At 42.1% G+C, this 17,122-nt stretch overlaps 3 protein-coding genes across 4 annotated transcripts; all 3 read right to left on the bottom strand.

Annotated features, from left to right (window-relative positions):
• Positions 1 to 258: 258 nt before the first annotated feature.
• Positions 259 to 4,053, bottom strand: LOC117758604 (neuroendocrine protein 7B2). Its single transcript, XM_034580420.1, has 6 exons — positions 3,921 to 4,053; positions 3,275 to 3,500; positions 2,392 to 2,541; positions 2,034 to 2,146; positions 1,426 to 1,479; positions 259 to 1,254 (listed from the first exon to the last, which is right to left on the bottom strand). Exons 2-6 carry the CDS (start codon positions 3,498 to 3,500, stop codon positions 1,132 to 1,134), a joined length of 666 nt encoding a protein of 221 aa, XP_034436311.1. The 5' UTR covers positions 3,921 to 4,053; the 3' UTR covers positions 259 to 1,131.
• Positions 4,054 to 4,668: 615 nt separating this feature from the next.
• On the bottom strand, positions 4,669 to 7,568 carry LOC117758602 (rho GTPase-activating protein 11A-like). Its single transcript, XM_034580418.1, has 8 exons — positions 7,315 to 7,568; positions 7,140 to 7,236; positions 6,648 to 6,904; positions 6,324 to 6,475; positions 6,129 to 6,236; positions 5,873 to 6,046; positions 5,714 to 5,795; positions 4,669 to 4,997 (listed from the first exon to the last, which is right to left on the bottom strand). Exons 1-8 carry the CDS (start codon positions 7,515 to 7,517, stop codon positions 4,874 to 4,876), a joined length of 1,197 nt encoding a protein of 398 aa, XP_034436309.1. The 5' UTR covers positions 7,518 to 7,568; the 3' UTR covers positions 4,669 to 4,873.
• Positions 7,569 to 8,608: 1,040 nt separating this feature from the next.
• Positions 8,609 to 12,765, bottom strand: actc1a (actin alpha cardiac muscle 1a). 2 transcript variants are annotated; one of them, XM_034579927.1, is made up of 8 exons: positions 12,646 to 12,765; positions 11,130 to 11,283; positions 10,912 to 11,040; positions 10,615 to 10,810; positions 10,339 to 10,500; positions 9,507 to 9,698; positions 8,981 to 9,162; positions 8,609 to 8,882 (listed from the first exon to the last, which is right to left on the bottom strand). In XM_034579927.1, exons 2-8 carry the CDS (start codon positions 11,256 to 11,258, stop codon positions 8,739 to 8,741), a joined length of 1,134 nt encoding a protein of 377 aa, XP_034435818.1. In that variant the 5' UTR covers positions 11,259 to 11,283; positions 12,646 to 12,765; the 3' UTR covers positions 8,609 to 8,738. The 2 variants fall into 2 exon arrangements, with proteins under 2 accessions (XP_034435818.1, XP_034435820.1); XM_034579929.1 differs by lacking the exon at positions 10,339 to 10,500.
• Between the last annotated feature and the right edge of the window lie 4,357 nt (positions 12,766 to 17,122).

Genomic DNA, 17,122 nt, shown 5'->3' with positions numbered 1-17,122 from the left:
TTATACAACTTATATAATACAGTTGTAGATATGTTGTACACTGTCAGGTATGTTTTTAACACCACATATTCTCGTATTTTGGGTTGAATCCAAGGCAATGGGACTTTTTTACACTCCTGGATTTACTAGAAAAAGTAAAGAATTGGTGTAAAAGTCAACTGAAAACCACCTTTTCCCTACAAATGACCCCAGGTTTGGGTTTATCAGATATTTTCTTTACTCTCAATTAATTGTTAGACGATATAACTAAATTGTAAAACCCATTAAAAGAAGTCTAATGTTGGATATAACCTCACAGTAACCTTAGTGATGAAGGAAACTGGTGCTCATTTAATTTTGATTTATTCAATAAAGCAAAGGTACATTTAGTCATGGTGGAGAAGAGAAAGATCACGTTGACCTGCAGACTCTTCGTTATCTGTCAAGGTTACTGAGAGTGGAGGTACGCTGCAGCACCAGAGTGCAGGTGGAAACTCTCCTGATAAGGACGGGCAGCTCGGAGGAGCGAGAGGGTTAAAAGAACATGGAGGAGGAGAGAGTCGAGGTCATGAAAGAGCCTCACATGTCAGATTTGTACTTTGTTATTTGTAGACTAACATTTGTGTGATTCAGTGCTAAACTTTGTCCACTTGTGTCGTTGATTGAGGTTTTTTGTGTCCGAGTTACTTTACACAGAGAAAATACTGAAATAACTATAAAACAAACCTTCAAAATTTAAACTCGACTTTTCTCTTAAAGACCAGAGACACAAGACGGAAGGTGGAGAACTTGCGATACCAGATATTCTACTTGAGACCTTCCATTTCTTTTATTTGCCTAGTCAGTTATCCAGCATCAGAGTTTCAACAACAAAAAATTGTTTAGCAGGTTCTGTGGGTGTCAGATTATAATTCCCACATGTTAAAGTGAAGACACCAGTAATGTTTTTGCCTGATTAGTGAATTGGATCAATCGAAATTCGCAATAAAAACCTTTCAAATTTCTTGTTTTCTCCAATTTCCCATTTTCTTATTTCACTGTCTCTCCAGTGGATTCACCATTTAATTGCTCTCAACCAAAATACTTGAACATGCGGTGTTAAAACTTGTATCTGTACTTTAATATTACAGCGAGTGCTGCGGCTGCAGGGGTTTAGGTCGTGGATTTGGCGGCAGGGGAGACGGTCGGTGCTTCCTCCTCCTCGGAGAAGTGAGGAACAGATTTCTTGGCGACCACGTTGTTCAGCCTCTGGCCCATTAAATATGGGTTGACGCTCTGCAAACAGGGTGAGAAAAATATGATTATACAAACATGCTGTAAACAGAACAGAATGTGAGTTTAAAAGAAAAACAGTGTCTCCTGTGGTAAGTCTCAGTTCTGGTGATGTGGTTTCTAAACACAACCCTTCACAGGAAAAGGGACAAAGACAACCGAGGAACACTATACCCTTTTTCTTCTCTTGGGTCCTCCCTTCAGTTTCTGGTACAAAAGTTCCTTGTTCTGAAAGGAAACGCAGAAAAAAGTTTTTAGACATAAAATCATGGATCTGTGTTCGATAAATTACAGTGAAATTTCCTGAATGTCTCCTCAAAGAATAGAACATCCTCAAAGTGGTGACTTCCTGAGACCAAACCTCCCGAGATACAAATGAGTCGACGCAAATGACAAACAAGGTTTGTTCGATCTTTAAAATGAGAAATGTCTCGTCTTTATTTTACAGACACGAGTGGACAATAAATCTGTAAACGCTGCTGCTGCATCATCGTCTGTTTCCAACGAATAAATAAAGAGGATTTCCCTTTTTCAAACCTCAAAGAGGCACTCTGAGGTTTTCATTAATGCCAGAGGAGTCATGCTGTAGACACGTGTACATCTGATAAGTGGCATAAGTGAATTTACAGGTGAAGAAACCTGGACAACAAGTATTTGTGCATTTAATCATCTCTTAATAATTTCAACATTTCTCGTTTCCAGCTTTGAAAATATGAGGATTCTCTTTCTTTCCTCATCTCTGTGGTGAAACCGATCCGTGCTTGCGGTTCCACTGTACTCACCCACTTGGCCAGAGCTGGGTAGTCGTGCTCCGGGTCAAACAGATGCTGGTGTTTCTGAAACTCTCGGCTGAACTCGGCCGTGTCCGGAGCGTTTTCCAAACAACCGTCTGCCGCTGTTAGAGCGAGAGAGGACGCAGGAGGAAAAGATTGAGGGGGGGGGGGGGGGGGGGGGGGGGGGGCGGGGGGGGGGGCGGCATCATCTTAACTATCAGCAATTAATCAAAAAGTACAACATGTTTTGTTGTTGTAGCACAGGTCTGAACTCTAACCTGCTGGTGTCACAGAAATTAGTGTGTAATAAAACCTTATAATAATAATAATAATAATAATAATGATCATGTATAATAAGAGTGTCCACCTGTCTTCCCCAGGGGACAGGGGTTTGGAGGGTCTGGGTATCCGTGGTCGTCAGTGAAGTCTTTGGGAACGTTGTCGCCCGTCAGCTCAGCCACAATGTTTGGGATGTTCCCATAAGGGCCGAGGTGCTGCAGCCCCTCGTGTGCACCTCCTGGTGGAGCAACACAAACACGACAAGTCAACACAGAAACAGCAGATTCACAGCAGAACCTTAATAAGCATCATGTCACACAAATGATTTAACGTGAACATTTACAGCATCTATAATCATTGAGAAGAGATTCTACTTATGTTTTTACTTTAAATGAACGTTTCAGTGTCTGGAAAATAAATAAAAACAGAACTCAGGTATAGGGAGAAATGTAATTCAAATAGATCAAGTGTGGGTACAACGCAACTTTACGTGACAGAGAATATATCACCATCATATATCTAACTATGTACAATACATACATAACTATATATACTACATAAATCACTATAGATCAAAACTGCCCAAATAGCTTTGGATCCGTTATGGGTGAAACACAACGGGTCAGAGACTCACCCAGGTTTTGACCCAGCTGGATTAAGTATAAAATAATTATTAATAATCTTTTTCACTAGTTTGTATAATTTCTCTTTTTGTATTTACATATTCGAAATAAAGAAAAGAAAATTAGGGTTATTTCATCCATCATAATGAGAAAAGTTTCAATTTAACAAAAATAAAGTAAAAAAACATCAAGATCATGAACATGGATGTAAATGTACATGTAAAACTACAATATAAACAACCACCTTCTGTCCACATCACCTTATATCGACTACATTTGTATTTCTAGTTTTCACCTGATTCTTCTAAACTGGACTCTACTGGTCTTAGAAAGCCCAGCTCCACTCACCCTGGATGCTCTGGGGCCCGACTATGTTGGTGGCCTGGTGGGCTGGATACTCCACCCGGGGCCGGGCGATGCCCAGCTGCTCCATGACGCCGTGCAGGAGCCGCTGGATGTCGGCCTCGGACACCTGGTCCGCCGTGCGGGGGCTGCGGGCCGAGGCTGTGCCGAGCTGCAGCCCCAGGAGGAGGCCGAGCAGGGAGAAGAGCACCGCGGGGCTGGAGCGTGACATCTGCGGAGGAAACACACCAGACTGAACAATGTGCAAACACAGCTGCAGGTAAAGACACAGGAAACATGGAGCTTATATCAAATCAAGTATAAATACACAGGAAACATGGAGCTTCTATCATATCAAGTATAAATACACAGGAAACATGGTTTTATTACATCAAGTAGAATAAATACACAGGAAACATGGTGCTTCTATTATATCAAGTAGGATAAATACACAGGAAACATGGTGGTTCTATTATATCGAGAATAAAACCTGTGTAAACAAAGCCTTTAATGCAAATCTATAAATAGCCTACATGGTGCATCTATGACATTATTAAAGATGGATTTAACGGTATTTACTTCATATGATTCTATTCTCAGGATATTAGAAATGGAGTAAACATATAATATATCTGCGTTTATTAGCTCTTACCGTGTTGATGCTGATGCTGGGACCTGTTCTGTGCACGAGGAATCGGTCAAGCTGCCTATAAAGCAGCCTGGGTTTCCGGTGTCCAAAAATAAAACTTTACGATGAAATAACGATTTAAGATGAATTCCACACCATGTGTTCAAAAAGAAATTCAAACAGATGCAGCTCAAATTGATATTCAAAATTTTACATTAAATTATTGTGTTTTGCTGTTTATTAATTAACTGCTCCAATAAGAGATCTCCTTCCCTCTGACTTTATTTTGAAGGTCAACCCTCAGTTTCCGGCGTCATCATCACCTACCCCCGTTACGCAACCCCAGCGGGAGCGCGCGAGATCCGCCTCGCTTCACGGTTCAGATGCAGTTGCCAGGCAACCACGAATCCCTCTTCACTCATTGGCTGCGGAGCCGATTATGTGTACAGAGCCACAAACATCACTGCAGCGAGAGAAGAGTCATCATCATCCATCAAAAACAGGAAATCACAGAGTAAACAAGCTTCTATTCACATCGAACCTCTTCTCACGTATTCATTCTACTTTTATTTTGACCCTAGTTTTTATTATCTAGTCCAGAAAACAGACCTGTCTCCCTAAATTTTATTAAAAACAACTAGAAAATGAAATAAAACTAAAATAATCAATGGTTGCTTTAAAACAGTCAGCGGTTTCCATCAAAGACAAATCAAAGACATAAAGCACCTGAAGTGTTATGTGTGACATGTAAGAGGTAAGAGATACGCAGAAGAAAAACTTAAATATTTATTCACTTCTTGATATAAGAGTATGGAAAATCTTTATCCACACAAAAAGGTTCTGCTGTGAAATAAATAGCCGGATACACAAATGAATTAAAATGTAAAATATCAAAATACAACTTAAGGGATCGGAACCCTCTGCATAAAAGCTGGTCCCTCATAGATAGAACCAACATGGCTGCTTCTTGTTACACGTCAGAGTGAAGAGCGTCGTCTCCAGGGTGCGAGCTGCAGCTTCCCCACGCCGGTGAGCACAGGCAGGCTGCGTGCGTCCAGGCCTCTGGTCAACCTGCAGGAGAAGGGACCGAGACGCAGGTTGCTGCAACAAACAGGGACACAATTACTATAAAAAAACATTGTGTGTAATATTGTGGTTTTTAAAGCAACGCTGTGCAACTTTTACTGTGTGACAGCGCCCCCTGCAGCCACACATGGTAACTTTCTGAATGTAAAGCCCTGCTCACTGAGCTGAAACAACCCAATAGTGGATATTACCCATGATCCCCAGCTTCCTGAACCAGAATCCACCAAACTCTGTTTAGAATTCTTCATACTTTTAAAGTTTCCAGCCTGAATCCTGGAGATAAACTCTGGTTTTTTTTCAATGACTTTAACAGATCTACAGTTCAGCTTTACTCTTTAACTTGCTGGAGCTGATTCTGACAGTTAAAGCTGCGAGTGTCAGGGAACCGCTCTCCCTTTTCCAAGTCAGTGAACCATCAAACTCATCGTAATCAAGCTGCTTTTTTAAAAAAGGTAGAAAGTTCATTTGAAGCCGCTGAACCGTTGATGTCTGTCTCACATCTGCTGATTACTTGACATCGTCTCTCCAGAACTGAGCATGTGCTACTGCACTTTATACTTCAGGCCTCCTGGATTTTCACTGCACGGATATTATGCCAAATGAACTTTGTGTCCTCTGCTGTGAAACAATATCAGATTGTTCATTTTGTGAAATTCACATACACAGAAAGAACTACAGTATTTTACTCATCTCATTTATTGTCATATCATAAAGTGACTTTTATCATTTACCTTCTTCGTCTGTCCTGCGGCATCTTACAGGCCTCGTTGCTCACGGGACTGGAAACATCGGTTGCTGGTGTGAAGCTTTGTTCTGTAAATGATTAATATTCTATTTGTTAACAGTTTAAAAACGCATAAACATTACAGTGACTGGTTCTTTGTTCGAACCTTTGCAGGGCAAACACGTCCTGAACAGCAGGACGTTGGGGAAAGTCTCCAGACCGAGGCTTCTCCTGAGGGTATGTCTGCCCCCTGGTGTTGACTCTTGGCTCTGCTCAGAGACAGCAGCCGTGACCTTTGACCCCCCCTGAATCCAGGGCACCGTCTTCACAGGCCGAATCACTACATGTTGGAGAGAGTTAATTAAAGGGGAGGTTGAACTCCATTTTGTATTTGACTAGTTTACTTGTTTTTACTCTTTTACCTTTGAAACTATGTCTCTTTCTTTGTCCTGTCTTTGGATGAGCATGTTTTGGAATATGGAAATTATTCAGGAATTCCATACTGTCCATTACAGCCTTAGGAATCACAGCTGGAGAATATGATAGAGATAAATAACACTGCAGATATACAGTCCATACAAACACATTTACTTGTATTTAAAGATTTGGGTCGTTACCGAATAAGTGAGGATTTTCAATGAAGGTGCGCAGGACGAGAACTCGCAGCTCCAGTCGACTTTCAGACATCTCCGTCTTGTTGGGAGGGGGAAGAAGACACGGGACAAAGACTGTGGCGATGTTGGAGCTGGTCATCAGGTTCTCAGTGCATCTGAATGAAGAGAACAGAAATAAAATATGATACGATATAAAATCTTTAAAACTAGAAACACCACCTGTGCCTTAACACCTCCTCCAACCAGTGTAGTTTGAGTCTACATTAAAACAAATTCCAGACTCATGAGGTCAATGACCTGTGACCATTGATCCCCCCCCCCCCATACCTCTGGGAGACTCCCGAGAGGAAGTTGAGGAGGTAATGCAGACAGGAGGAGTTCCTGGCAGGGAGCAGACAGGACAGCAGCTGGAGGGCGGACGTCCTGTCCTGCACGTCGGACAGCGACTGGGCCTTGAGCAGAGCGGCGTGGAGCTCGGGGGGGAACAGAGGCTCCGGCAGCTCCCTGCAGAACTGCTTGATGAGCGTGGCCACGTCGTAGGGGAGAGCGGTGGGCACACAGTCCTCCGCTCTGTTCAGCTTGGCCTGAAGACACCAGACATGCACACCAACTCAGACATGGCCAGATTAAAAAGTGACACGAGTTATAAAGTGTTGCATGAAGCATATATTTGTTTAATCACATATATTCTTAAATACATGCCCCTAATAAACTTTTAGCCAATCTGTAGTTGGCAAGAACAACAAATATCATTTAAAAACAGCAGATTAAACTGTAGATTATATTAATATAACGTAATAAAAAAGGACAGAAGGTTACCCTGAGGGTCTTGATGCGAGGAAGAGAGCCTGGTTTCCTGAACAGGCCCACAGTCCCAGCACGCTCCAGGAGAAACGAGCAAGCATCCACCAGAAAACTGAAATCAGATTCAAACAGTGGGTTGTCTCTGACATTTCATCCTATAAGAGGCATTAAAAGTTTTAAAAGAACTCACCAGGGCACGAGTCCAAACTCAGGCATGTATGTCCTGGGTAAGTTCTCCAGAGGAACACCGAAGATCTTCACCCCTCCGATGAACAGCCTCTCCTTCCTCTTCTCCAAGCTCTTCACTGTGATGCCGTGAAGAACCTGGAGGTGGAAACGAATCACGTTACCGTCTGTGACTGTCATGACTTCAGCAAATCCGAGAGAAGCCATGAACAACTCAGTTTAACAGCCTCTCTCTGAGATCTGTTCACTGATGAGTGGGGGGGAGGCTTCATCATGCTCATCCATTTCACCTGAGACACAGGGACAGGGCGGTGGTGCATTCAGGTGTCATGGGAAATCAGCCTTTAACCCCAAAAACAGCTCACTTCAGATTTCATTTGGCAAAACAGCAGTTTCTCAGATTTTGGTTATTGTTGGTTTTATTTTGGAGTAAAAATGTAATGAGGAAGTATGTGAATATTATGTCCACTGTCCAACCAGAACTGCTCCCAGACCACAAGCACGTCACAGGTTGAACCTACGTTGTATATAAGCTCTTTACATTGTATATATGATTTCTATTTATATATTTCTTTGTGTGTATATCGAATGTTTACTTATTTATTACTTTCTTACCGATGCTTCTATAACCTCCTTTCTGCTGTAAGTTTCCTCATCGTGGAGTTTATATTTTCATCATCAACCATTTTCCCTTTGGACATTTCAGAGTGAAGAGAGATCATCGATATATACAATGTGATAAAATATGTCTCTTGAGTGTCCATCTATTTCTGGACATGTAGGATTAAGAACAAATGTTGTGTGTTACTGAAGGTTTTGACTCATTCTGATTAAATTCCAGCACCTGGTCTCATGATAAAGTTTTATAAAACCATACACTTTTTTTGGTTTTAACTGTATTTTTCAAAAATATTTTTATTTCTGGTGTTAACAAGAGATATGAATTTATATATTTGAAAAGAGAAAACAGTTAAATTCTTGCAGAGAACTAGATAAGATTGATTGAGATGTATGTGGACCCCATAATTATACTGAAAACCACATTATATCTTGTTTGTTTAATCCAAAACCCAACTTTTTATATTTTTCCAATTCTTGGAAAGAAAGCAAATCAAGATTTCCAAACACAATTGTTTTAAATGAATTTGGCTTCTGTAGCTTGTCTAGTGTATCAGACAGTTTGGGTCAGATTTCAAACGGGATGTTGAAAGAATGGAAATTGTTTTCATGTAGCAGCTTATTAATGTGTGTCAAGGTAAATATATCCTCAGCGTTCTGACAGACTCAAACAACACATCACTGTTAAAAGCAACTATTTTTATTACAACAGAACATGTATATACAGCAAAAGGCACAGTAGAAATAAAGAAACGGAGAGAGAGCTGGTGTGGTTGGATTTGGGGGGTTTTTTGGTGCTGGCTGGAGGATTTAGAAGCACTTCCTGTGGACGATGGAGGGGCCGGCCTCGTCGTACTCCTGCTTGCTGATCCACATCTGCTGGAAGGTGGACAGGGAGGCGAGGATGGAGCCGCCGATCCAGACGGAGTATTTCCTCTCAGGGGGAGCGATGATCTGGAGGGGAGGCGCAGAGGAACAGGTTGGTACCACAGTATCTTACATGGGGATTCAAACATGGTCAGTCAGTACACGCTGGGTCTATCGGGGCTCACCTTGATCTTCATGGTGCTGGGGGCCAGGGCGGTGATCTCCTTCTGCATACGGTCAGCAATACCGGGGTACATGGTGGTGCCGCCGGACAGCACGTTGTTGGCGTACAGGTCCTTACGGATGTCGATGTCGCACTTCATGATGCTGTTGTAGGCGGTCTCATGGATACCAGCAGACTCCATACCTGGGCAGGTGGGACAAGAAGAGGTGTGTTACACTTATGAAAATGAGCAGAAACAACAAAGTTAAAAGTTAAAATGTAAAAAATAAAGGTCATAGGCCACAGGGCGTCCATGTCAAACCAGTCATATGATGTTTTTTACGGCTGGTGCAATATTCTTTGTGGAAATTTAGATTTATTATATTCTTTAAAACACTGCCATTGATTTATTATTAACAATATTGTGAAATTGTCCAAATCATTGAGCCTTTCTGAGTTTTTATTTGAAACTCCCTTGTCTTCTTCTGTGTACATGTAACTTAATCACGTATAAACATGACTTGTGGAGTGAGGGACCCGTGACTCACCGATGAAGGACGGCTGGAACAGGGTCTCGGGGCAGCGGAAACGCTCGTTGCCGATGGTGATGACCTGGCCGTCGGGCAGCTCGTAGCTCTTCTCCAGGGAGGAGGAGGAGGCGGCGGTGGCCATCTCGTTCTCGAAGTCCAGCGCCACGTAGCACAGCTTCTCCTTGATGTCACGCACGATCTCACGCTCAGCTGGAGGGAGGAGACGTCACAGGGTCAGTCGACCAGCACAGACTGGAGTAAACTGGAGCTCCTCAGCACTTTTACCTTCATTATCCTCAGTACTTTCATGTTTAAACTTAGACTATGTGCTTTTTGAAAGAGGAAATAATTGATTAATTTTAAAAATATTTAGTTATTAAATGCACATTTTGAGTTTTGCTGCTCTATCCTGCTTGATATGACCAGTAGCTTATGATTTAAAATCTTACCCTGTGTTAAAGTCAGTGTATTAAACTTATACAATAAGAAATAGCAATAAAATATTCCCCTCATAAAGGAAAAGTTGAAATTGTAAATTATTTTGTTGTAATCTGTATATCACAAAATATAACAGGTTTTTAAAATGAGCTTCTTCTCGAACAGCTACAACCCTTTAATGCAGTCATTCTGAATAATAAATCCTCATTATGTAAATACATGTACTAAAATTCTCATATTTATTTTACTAGGACATTTTTAATGCATTTGTATTATTGCACTTTACTTTTTCCAAGTTACAGGAAACAATCCATCATTGTAAAGTTGTCGTATTGTATATAAATCTCCATACAAACGTTTTAAACCTCAGTTTTTGTTTCCATTGTCTGGGACGTCTGAAAGTATTTCTCACCAGTTGTGACGAAGGAGTAGCCACGCTCCGTCAGGATCTTCATCAGGTAGTCAGTCAGGTCGCGACCAGCCAGATCCAGACGCATGATGGCGTGGGGCAGAGCGTAACCCTCATAGATGGGCACGTTGTGGGTCACACCATCACCGGAGTCCAGCACGATACCTGTTCAGAAACAAAAACAGCGGTTTGTCAGGAGACGCTGAATAAAGTGTGTATTTCTGTCAGCCTGCGATGTGGCTAGGTGAAGGAGTTCAAGTTCCCGTGATGAACACTCACCGGTGGTACGACCGGAGGCGTACAGGGACAGCACAGCCTGGATGGCCACATACATGGCGGGGACGTTGAAGGTCTCAAACATGATCTGTGTCATCTTCTCCCTGTTGGCCTTGGGGTTCAGGGGGGCCTCAGTCAGCAGGGTGGGGTGCTCCTCTGGGGCCACGCGCAGCTCGTTGTAGAAGGTGTGATGCCAGATCTGAAAAATCCAGGACAAGGATGAGGAATTTGACCAAGTTAATGAAAAACACTGCCCCGTGTCTATATTTGCTTTACATGCACAGTATCTCCCACTCTCACCTTCTCCATGTCGTCCCAGTTGGTGATGATGCCGTGCTCGATGGGGTACTTCAGAGTCAGGATACCCCTCTTGCTCTGGGCCTCGTCTCCCACGTAGCTGTCCTTCTGACCCATACCCACCATCACGCCCTGAGAACCAAACAGTCACACCTCAGCATCTCAAAAGCTGCAAAATTCTCATCTCTCTCTAAACTCGGGGGCCCTCTCAGTGATCCTACCTGGTGACGGGGGCGTCCCACAATGGATGGGAAGACGGCACGGGGCGCGTCATCACCGGCGAACCCAGCCTTGACCAGGCCAGAGCCGTTGTCGCATACCAGGGCGGTGGTCTCGTCGTCGTCGCACATGTTTGGTCTGTTCTGTTCTGGCCTTCTATATGAGACAGAAGATGGAGACGCAGGCAAATCGTCAGTGGGTGATATTCATGTGTTAATCTGTCTGGATGAGGTTTGCAGTTATACTTTGAATGACCAAGATATTCAAGAGGAAAGAAGACCCTGATTTCCTGAGAAAACAATGTGCGCTATAGGTTCAGGATGAAGACTCCTCTAATCTCCTCTCTGAGGCTCACAGCTGCCAGAACAGCCACAAGGCTTGACCCCCTCCACACACACACACACTCACACACTCAGGTCTATTTTCAGCCACAGGACCCTTGTGGACCCCCTCTGCCCTCACAACCCCTGTTCTGTATGTCGTCGTTGAGCCGGAGCCAGTTAACAGCTGAGGGAGTGTGTCTTTCTGACAAGTGTCCCTGGTCTCTCCTCAGCTGTCGCCACACAGACGACTCCTCTGTTTGAACCTGGAACATGTGTTCTGATCCCTCCAGGATCCTGCAGCATCAACCAGGGGTCAACATATACTATCAACCTATCTATCAAGAGAGCCAGCTGCTACGTTGCTCCTGACAAAGCCTGGAAGGTTCCCTTCTTATTCTGATACATGAGAACAATACTGTTTGATTTCTTAAATCAGCTTTTGTGAATCATGTTATACCAAAGATCAAGCACAAGAAACTCATATTCAAATTTGATTTTGAAGGTATATCTTATTATTCATTAACTTCAGTTCAACTTGTCTTAGTCAAACAGACTGAAGATGATTTTAAAAAAGGTTTAAAATGAATAACTGTAAAAACATCTGTATCCTGGGCTTTCCATCCTGCATTTAAACAACTGCTTCTAATGCAGAAAATACTTGTGATTATTCTCATCTTATTTTTTTAAATTTGAAGATGAACTTTATTTAAACGGAAACAAGATTAAATGTCTCATTTTTAAAGAGTCTCCTGGCCAGGATAGGTAGATTAGACTTTGTTAGTTTCACTGGAGAATTCTACTTTTCAACAGTGCTATAAAATGTTACTGCAGAAGATTTACATCCCTGTTTAAATTAAGGTTGTTTTAAATAGTCAAATTCAGTCAAATTGCCTTTAAATTACATCAACTTTGTTAGGTTAGAGCTAGAGCTAGAGTTAGAGCTGCACTGCTGCTGCTGCACACTGAGCATCCTTCCACCCTGAGCCTCAGGGTATTTGACAGATGATTTGTCTATTAATGCAATAGTTGTTCTCTTGTTTCCTCTCTTACGTTCAGATTTCATCTTTTCTCCCAACAACAACAACTTCACCTACTCTGATCATAGAAACACCTCCAAACTGTAAGAATGAAATAAATCCATGCTGCGTTCCCTCATCCCGCCACACACCAGCAACGAAACAGCAAAAGGACTCACCGAGCTGTAACCACAAGACTGGATTTTCCACTGGGACGAGGAGCGAGGGTGCGAGGGGGTCCTTAAATACATCCCGTCGTCCTGAGGCCAGGAGCCTGGGGGCGGGCTCAGGGGTTCACACAAGCCCAAATTAAGTGCTGCTTAGCAAAATGTTTCAGTAAAGTGGATCCTGTGTCGGGGACAACACCAAACTAGAGAAAAGTTGCCTTGGAGATGAAAGATAACAGAGGGAACTAACGTTTAGTGGGACGTCCGGATTAAATAACTGGTTTATGACATATGATGAATATATTGACAGTTTGATATGATTGTAGTGGGATATCCTCAAATCACAATATTGACATTTAAGACAAATTTAGAAGACTTTATCTCATCATTTGACTTTACTCGACAATATGTTCATGGCACATATATATTAAGCTTTTAATCAACTTATTCCTTTTGAATTGAAAGGTGTTGAGTGCTTGGGACAGTTAAGAAAACGCTGGACTCAAGTATCATCAACTGTAAATTTAGGCTCCTGCTTCATACACAGCAGCATCTCTCCCCCACTCCCCCTTTGTGGAGATGCCCTTCAGGTCCCTGAGGATGTGTTAATATGTCTAAGCTCTAGCGGGCACCGGGATGTGGCTGATCGGAGGGTGCGAAGGAAATCCGAGACCACGTCTGAGCGACCTGGTCAAGGAGCCGTCTAAGGGGAACCTGCCCGAGAGCGTCTGCCAGCGGCGTGGCATGTGTGAAGAGCGAGGAGGGGAGGGGGCCCAAAACATGCCAAACAGCTGAGAGGCAATACTGTAACAGTGGGGGGGGGGGGGGGGCAGTAAAGGCCAGTGCCCAGACCTACCAGCAGACGACAGATCCCTGGGCGGCCTGTGCGGCGAGCGGTGACGAGCGCCAGGCTCTTCGGCTCTGATTGGCTCCAGTGTCTCCTTTTAGGGAAGTGGAGTGTAACAGGTGCCAGTGGCTGCGAGGTCGTAGAATGACGAGAGCTCGGCTCCTTATTCGTCACCTTGCACTGGCCCACCCCCCCCCCCCCCCCCCCCGCGGCACCTACAGCCCCATGCCGGAGGCCTATCAGGCCACAGTGAGTGGCAGTAAGAATGGAAATAACCCCCCCGCACCATCAACACTCTGAGATATTCCATTTGTAGCCATGAGCTGTGATGTCGCTCGCAGAGACGCTACTAACCTACATGTCTATTTCTATTCCAAGCCTTTACTAAACAGGGACCTGAGTTACCTTCACGTCAAATATCTAAGTAATTACACAACATTTACAACAATTAATGCTTCGTTAGATAAAAGTTTCTGACCAAGTTCAATACAAACAGGAAATTTAACGATAAAAGATTTGCAAATCTGTCTAAACGAGGCAGTTTATAAAGTTTGTTTTAACTTTATTAGACACTGAAGACCCCCCCATCGGCCAATGACCCAAAAAATATAAGTCAAAACAAAACTAATTTCTAATGTTGTACTAAAATATGAATATTGTCATAATCATCACAATCTGTGTGATCTTATATTTTAATGTGTCTATTACATGTGTATATTTTTAGTTATTGTCTATTAACTGCTTTCTCTGTATATCGCATATTGTTAAAAATGACTATAGAAATAACTAAAATGTATTATTATCATTATATATAATAAAATAATAAAATGTATTCTACTTTCAATCTTTAAAGGATTTTGGGTAAAGCCTGTGATCTCAGTCAATCAGCCCAAACAAGGAAAATAGTCATGTGACAAACCTGTGTTGATGTTAGACATGTCACTCATGGATTGTACGTGGTCATATCTCATCTCTGTGTTTTTCTTGTTGTCACAGTAAAGCTTCTTCATATACTTGTTTTTTACTCTTTAACAGCAGTAAAAACAAGCCACAGTTTCTGCACCACATCCACATCATCTTCATTGTGTTGTCATTATCAATTATGTCTTGAATTATAGATTTTTCGTACTTGTTGAAGCTTTAAATCTGTATTTGTCACATCCCTCACCTTTGCAGGTTTCGTATCATTTACACCAAACCAAAGAAATGTAACGATGAACCAACTGAGTGAAGAAATTGTTGCTATAGGTTCAGTTAAAGAACAGGTTGTGCCACTTAAAGCACAGCAGAGACGTTAGTTTTTGGGTGAAGCCGTCGCTGTGTTTTGTCAACAGCTCGCCTCAAGTCAAAGAAGCACTTTTTGTCAGAGTGCTATCTTTATCACCAGGTCTTTATCAGGATGAAGCAGGTCTGTCTTAAATGGGTCATGGTTTTGAGGGACATTCGTCCTTATAAGGACATGTAGGAAGCACACGGTTTGTCTGTGTGACAGCTGCCCTCTCTCCCTCTCCCCCCCACCTCACTCCCTCCAGCACACACACATGCAACACACACTCCAGCAGCTGTTAGCAACAACTGCTTCTTTACAGTCAATCAACTTGGTCAGACCTTTGTTTACCATTTGCAATGCATGTTGTTGCTCAAGCACGAGTTCGACGTCGCATCTGAAAAAACTGTCTGTACAAGAAAAGCAAGCTGGTGCCTTTCCTGCAAATATATCACAAAATATCTGTTGCTGAACGACTGAAGCAATTAGATCAAAGGTGGACGAAAGGAATTACATGTTTTTATAAATGCTTTTCACATTTGTGGGGTAGATCATTTGAATTTAAACTACAATGGCACTCAACAGAGTTCTTACTTTTTATCTAGATCTGTGAATTATGTCCCAGGAAATAAGGAAAATGCTGAAAAAGAAGAACCCAATCTCACAATAGTAAACAAAGTGAAAAAACATTCTTAGAACCGCCCCCCCATCCCGATTAACACCAAACTTTAATGGGTTCTTCTTTGACCCATACTTCATCCTCCCAGCAAGTTTCTTGTTAAAGCGTCCAGTAGTTTTTGTGTAATTATGCTGACAATCAAACAAACAAACAGACGGACAGGAGCGAAAACCTTCTTGGCGACGGTAGCCAAAAAAAATCAAACACCGATTCCACATTTGACCACGAGAACATGAGGATTATTATATTTTCACAATATTTTAAAATGTGTTTCATAGAATCCAGACTGTTAAATTCTGAGTGTCACTTCTGACTTTGTCGCTGCAGACGAGTGAATTATGGAAAACTGTCCTCGACAATGAACAATATCCTATTCTCAGTGCTGAGCTGCCGCCCTTGGCACCGACAGCTGCTGTGGTAATGTGCCACATGCCGGCAGTTAACAGCTGACGGCTCGACAGTGCTGGACGACCTGCATGTGGGCAGACACGCTAATCACAACAATCACATCAGGGGCTATTTTGTAAATGTAAACTATTAAACACGCGGCTGAAAGAGGAGGTGACAGCTGAGATATTCATTCTCATGTCAGGTCCAAGTGTTGTCATTACCTATTTTTAGTTATATTTACAGTTATATCCAAATGTTACTCAAAGCCCAGCTCTTTAGAACTGCTTTTACTGTGTTTTATCTTATCTTAAGCATACTTTAAATTTGAATGTGTTATTATGCCGTATATATCTTATTTTGTATTTGTTTGCTTTTATCTGTCTTTTAACCAATGTAAAATGTCTTCAAGCTTTTTTTAAAGGGCAAAATAAATGAAACGTGTTATTATTATTTGAGTTTAAAAATGTGATATCTGCTGAAAAATAAACTACATATCTGGTGGATATAAAGGAGATTCTACACTGCATATATTCTCTAAGTGGCTGACGTACTGTACCTGCCAAAGTATAGCCTATAACTCTGATAAGTCACTATTAGGTGATTATGTGGTTGTTAAAGTTAGAAATACTGTAAATAACTTTTAAAACTGTGTTGTTGTTTACTATACATGGCAAGAACCCCCCCCCCCCCCCCAGTCAGCCATCCACAATACATACATGACAAGGTGGGTTTGACAGAGTGAAGTGCTGCCAGCTCTTTCTCAGATAGCGTCAGCTCTATAAATATATGAGGCTCTTTGGAAGTTTCCATTGTGCTGCAGCACGAAGGGATCGACCGGCTGTAGGTGTGTGTTTGTGTGTGTGTGTGTGTGTGTGTGTGTGTGTGTGTGTGTGTGTGTGTGAGGGACCGTTAGGACTGCAGGAACATTAGAGGAATACACAAAGTACGAGTGATGTAGGAACACCACAGATATGAGAGGAGGATAATTAGTCAAAATAGTGAGTAGCGAATATAACAATAACACTAGTTTATGATAGTAATGATAATCCTAAATATGATAAAGTTGTGTATATTGTGTCAGTCCTCAATATGATATTGATTTACATATTGACAACTAGATTATATATTTCCCAATGAATAAAATGTCTACCTTTAGTTTCTCTGTTCCATTCATCATTTCTGTTCAAATTAAACTTTTAACTTCATTATCAGTTAGTTAGTTAGTTAGTTTTACATTGCGTGTTTACATTATTATTATTGTTACTACAGTTCTGATCCAACATGGCGGACGCACAGACGTAACGTA

This window comes from Hippoglossus hippoglossus, chromosome 24, assembly GCF_009819705.1.
Source record: "Hippoglossus hippoglossus isolate fHipHip1 chromosome 24, fHipHip1.pri, whole genome shotgun sequence".
Lineage (NCBI taxonomy): Eukaryota > Metazoa > Chordata > Actinopteri > Pleuronectiformes > Pleuronectidae > Hippoglossus > Hippoglossus hippoglossus.
Note: the sequence above shows the minus strand (reverse complement) of the source record. Positions and strands in the feature narration are given on the sequence as shown.

What these genes read in the sequence shown, in the direction of transcription:
- LOC117758604 (XM_034580420.1), bottom strand. Translation starts at nt 3,500, where the DNA reads ATGTCACGCTCCAGCCCCGCGGTGCTCTTCTCCCTGCTCGGCCTCCTC. An exon ending in CGGGCCCCAGAGCATCCAGG is followed by an intron (nt 2,542 to 3,274) that starts GTGAGTGGAGCT and finishes TTGCTCCACCAG; the next exon opens with GAGGTGCACACGAGGGGCTG. An exon ending in GACCCAAGAGAAGAAAAAGG is followed by an intron (nt 1,255 to 1,425) that starts GTATAGTGTTCC and finishes CCCTGTTTGCAG; the next exon opens with AGCGTCAACCCATATTTAAT.
- LOC117758602 (XM_034580418.1), bottom strand. Translation starts at nt 7,517, where the DNA reads ATGGCTTCTCTCGGATTTGCTGAAGTCATGACAGTCACAGACGGTAAC. An exon ending in GAGTTTGGACTCGTGCCCTG is followed by an intron (nt 7,237 to 7,314) that starts GTGAGTTCTTTT and finishes ATCTGATTTCAG; the next exon opens with TTTTCTGGTGGATGCTTGCT. An exon ending in CTCTCGGGAGTCTCCCAGAG is followed by an intron (nt 6,476 to 6,647) that starts GTATGGGGGGGG and finishes CTCTTCATTCAG; the next exon opens with ATGCACTGAGAACCTGATGA.
- actc1a (XM_034579927.1), bottom strand. Translation starts at nt 11,258, where the DNA reads ATGTGCGACGACGACGAGACCACCGCCCTGGTATGCGACAACGGCTCT. An exon ending in TGGGACGCCCCCGTCACCAG is followed by an intron (nt 11,041 to 11,129) that starts GTAGGATCACTG and finishes TTTGGTTCTCAG; the next exon opens with GGCGTGATGGTGGGTATGGG. An exon ending in GTTCCAGCCGTCCTTCATCG is followed by an intron (nt 9,163 to 9,506) that starts GTGAGTCACGGG and finishes CCACCTGCCCAG; the next exon opens with GTATGGAGTCTGCTGGTATC.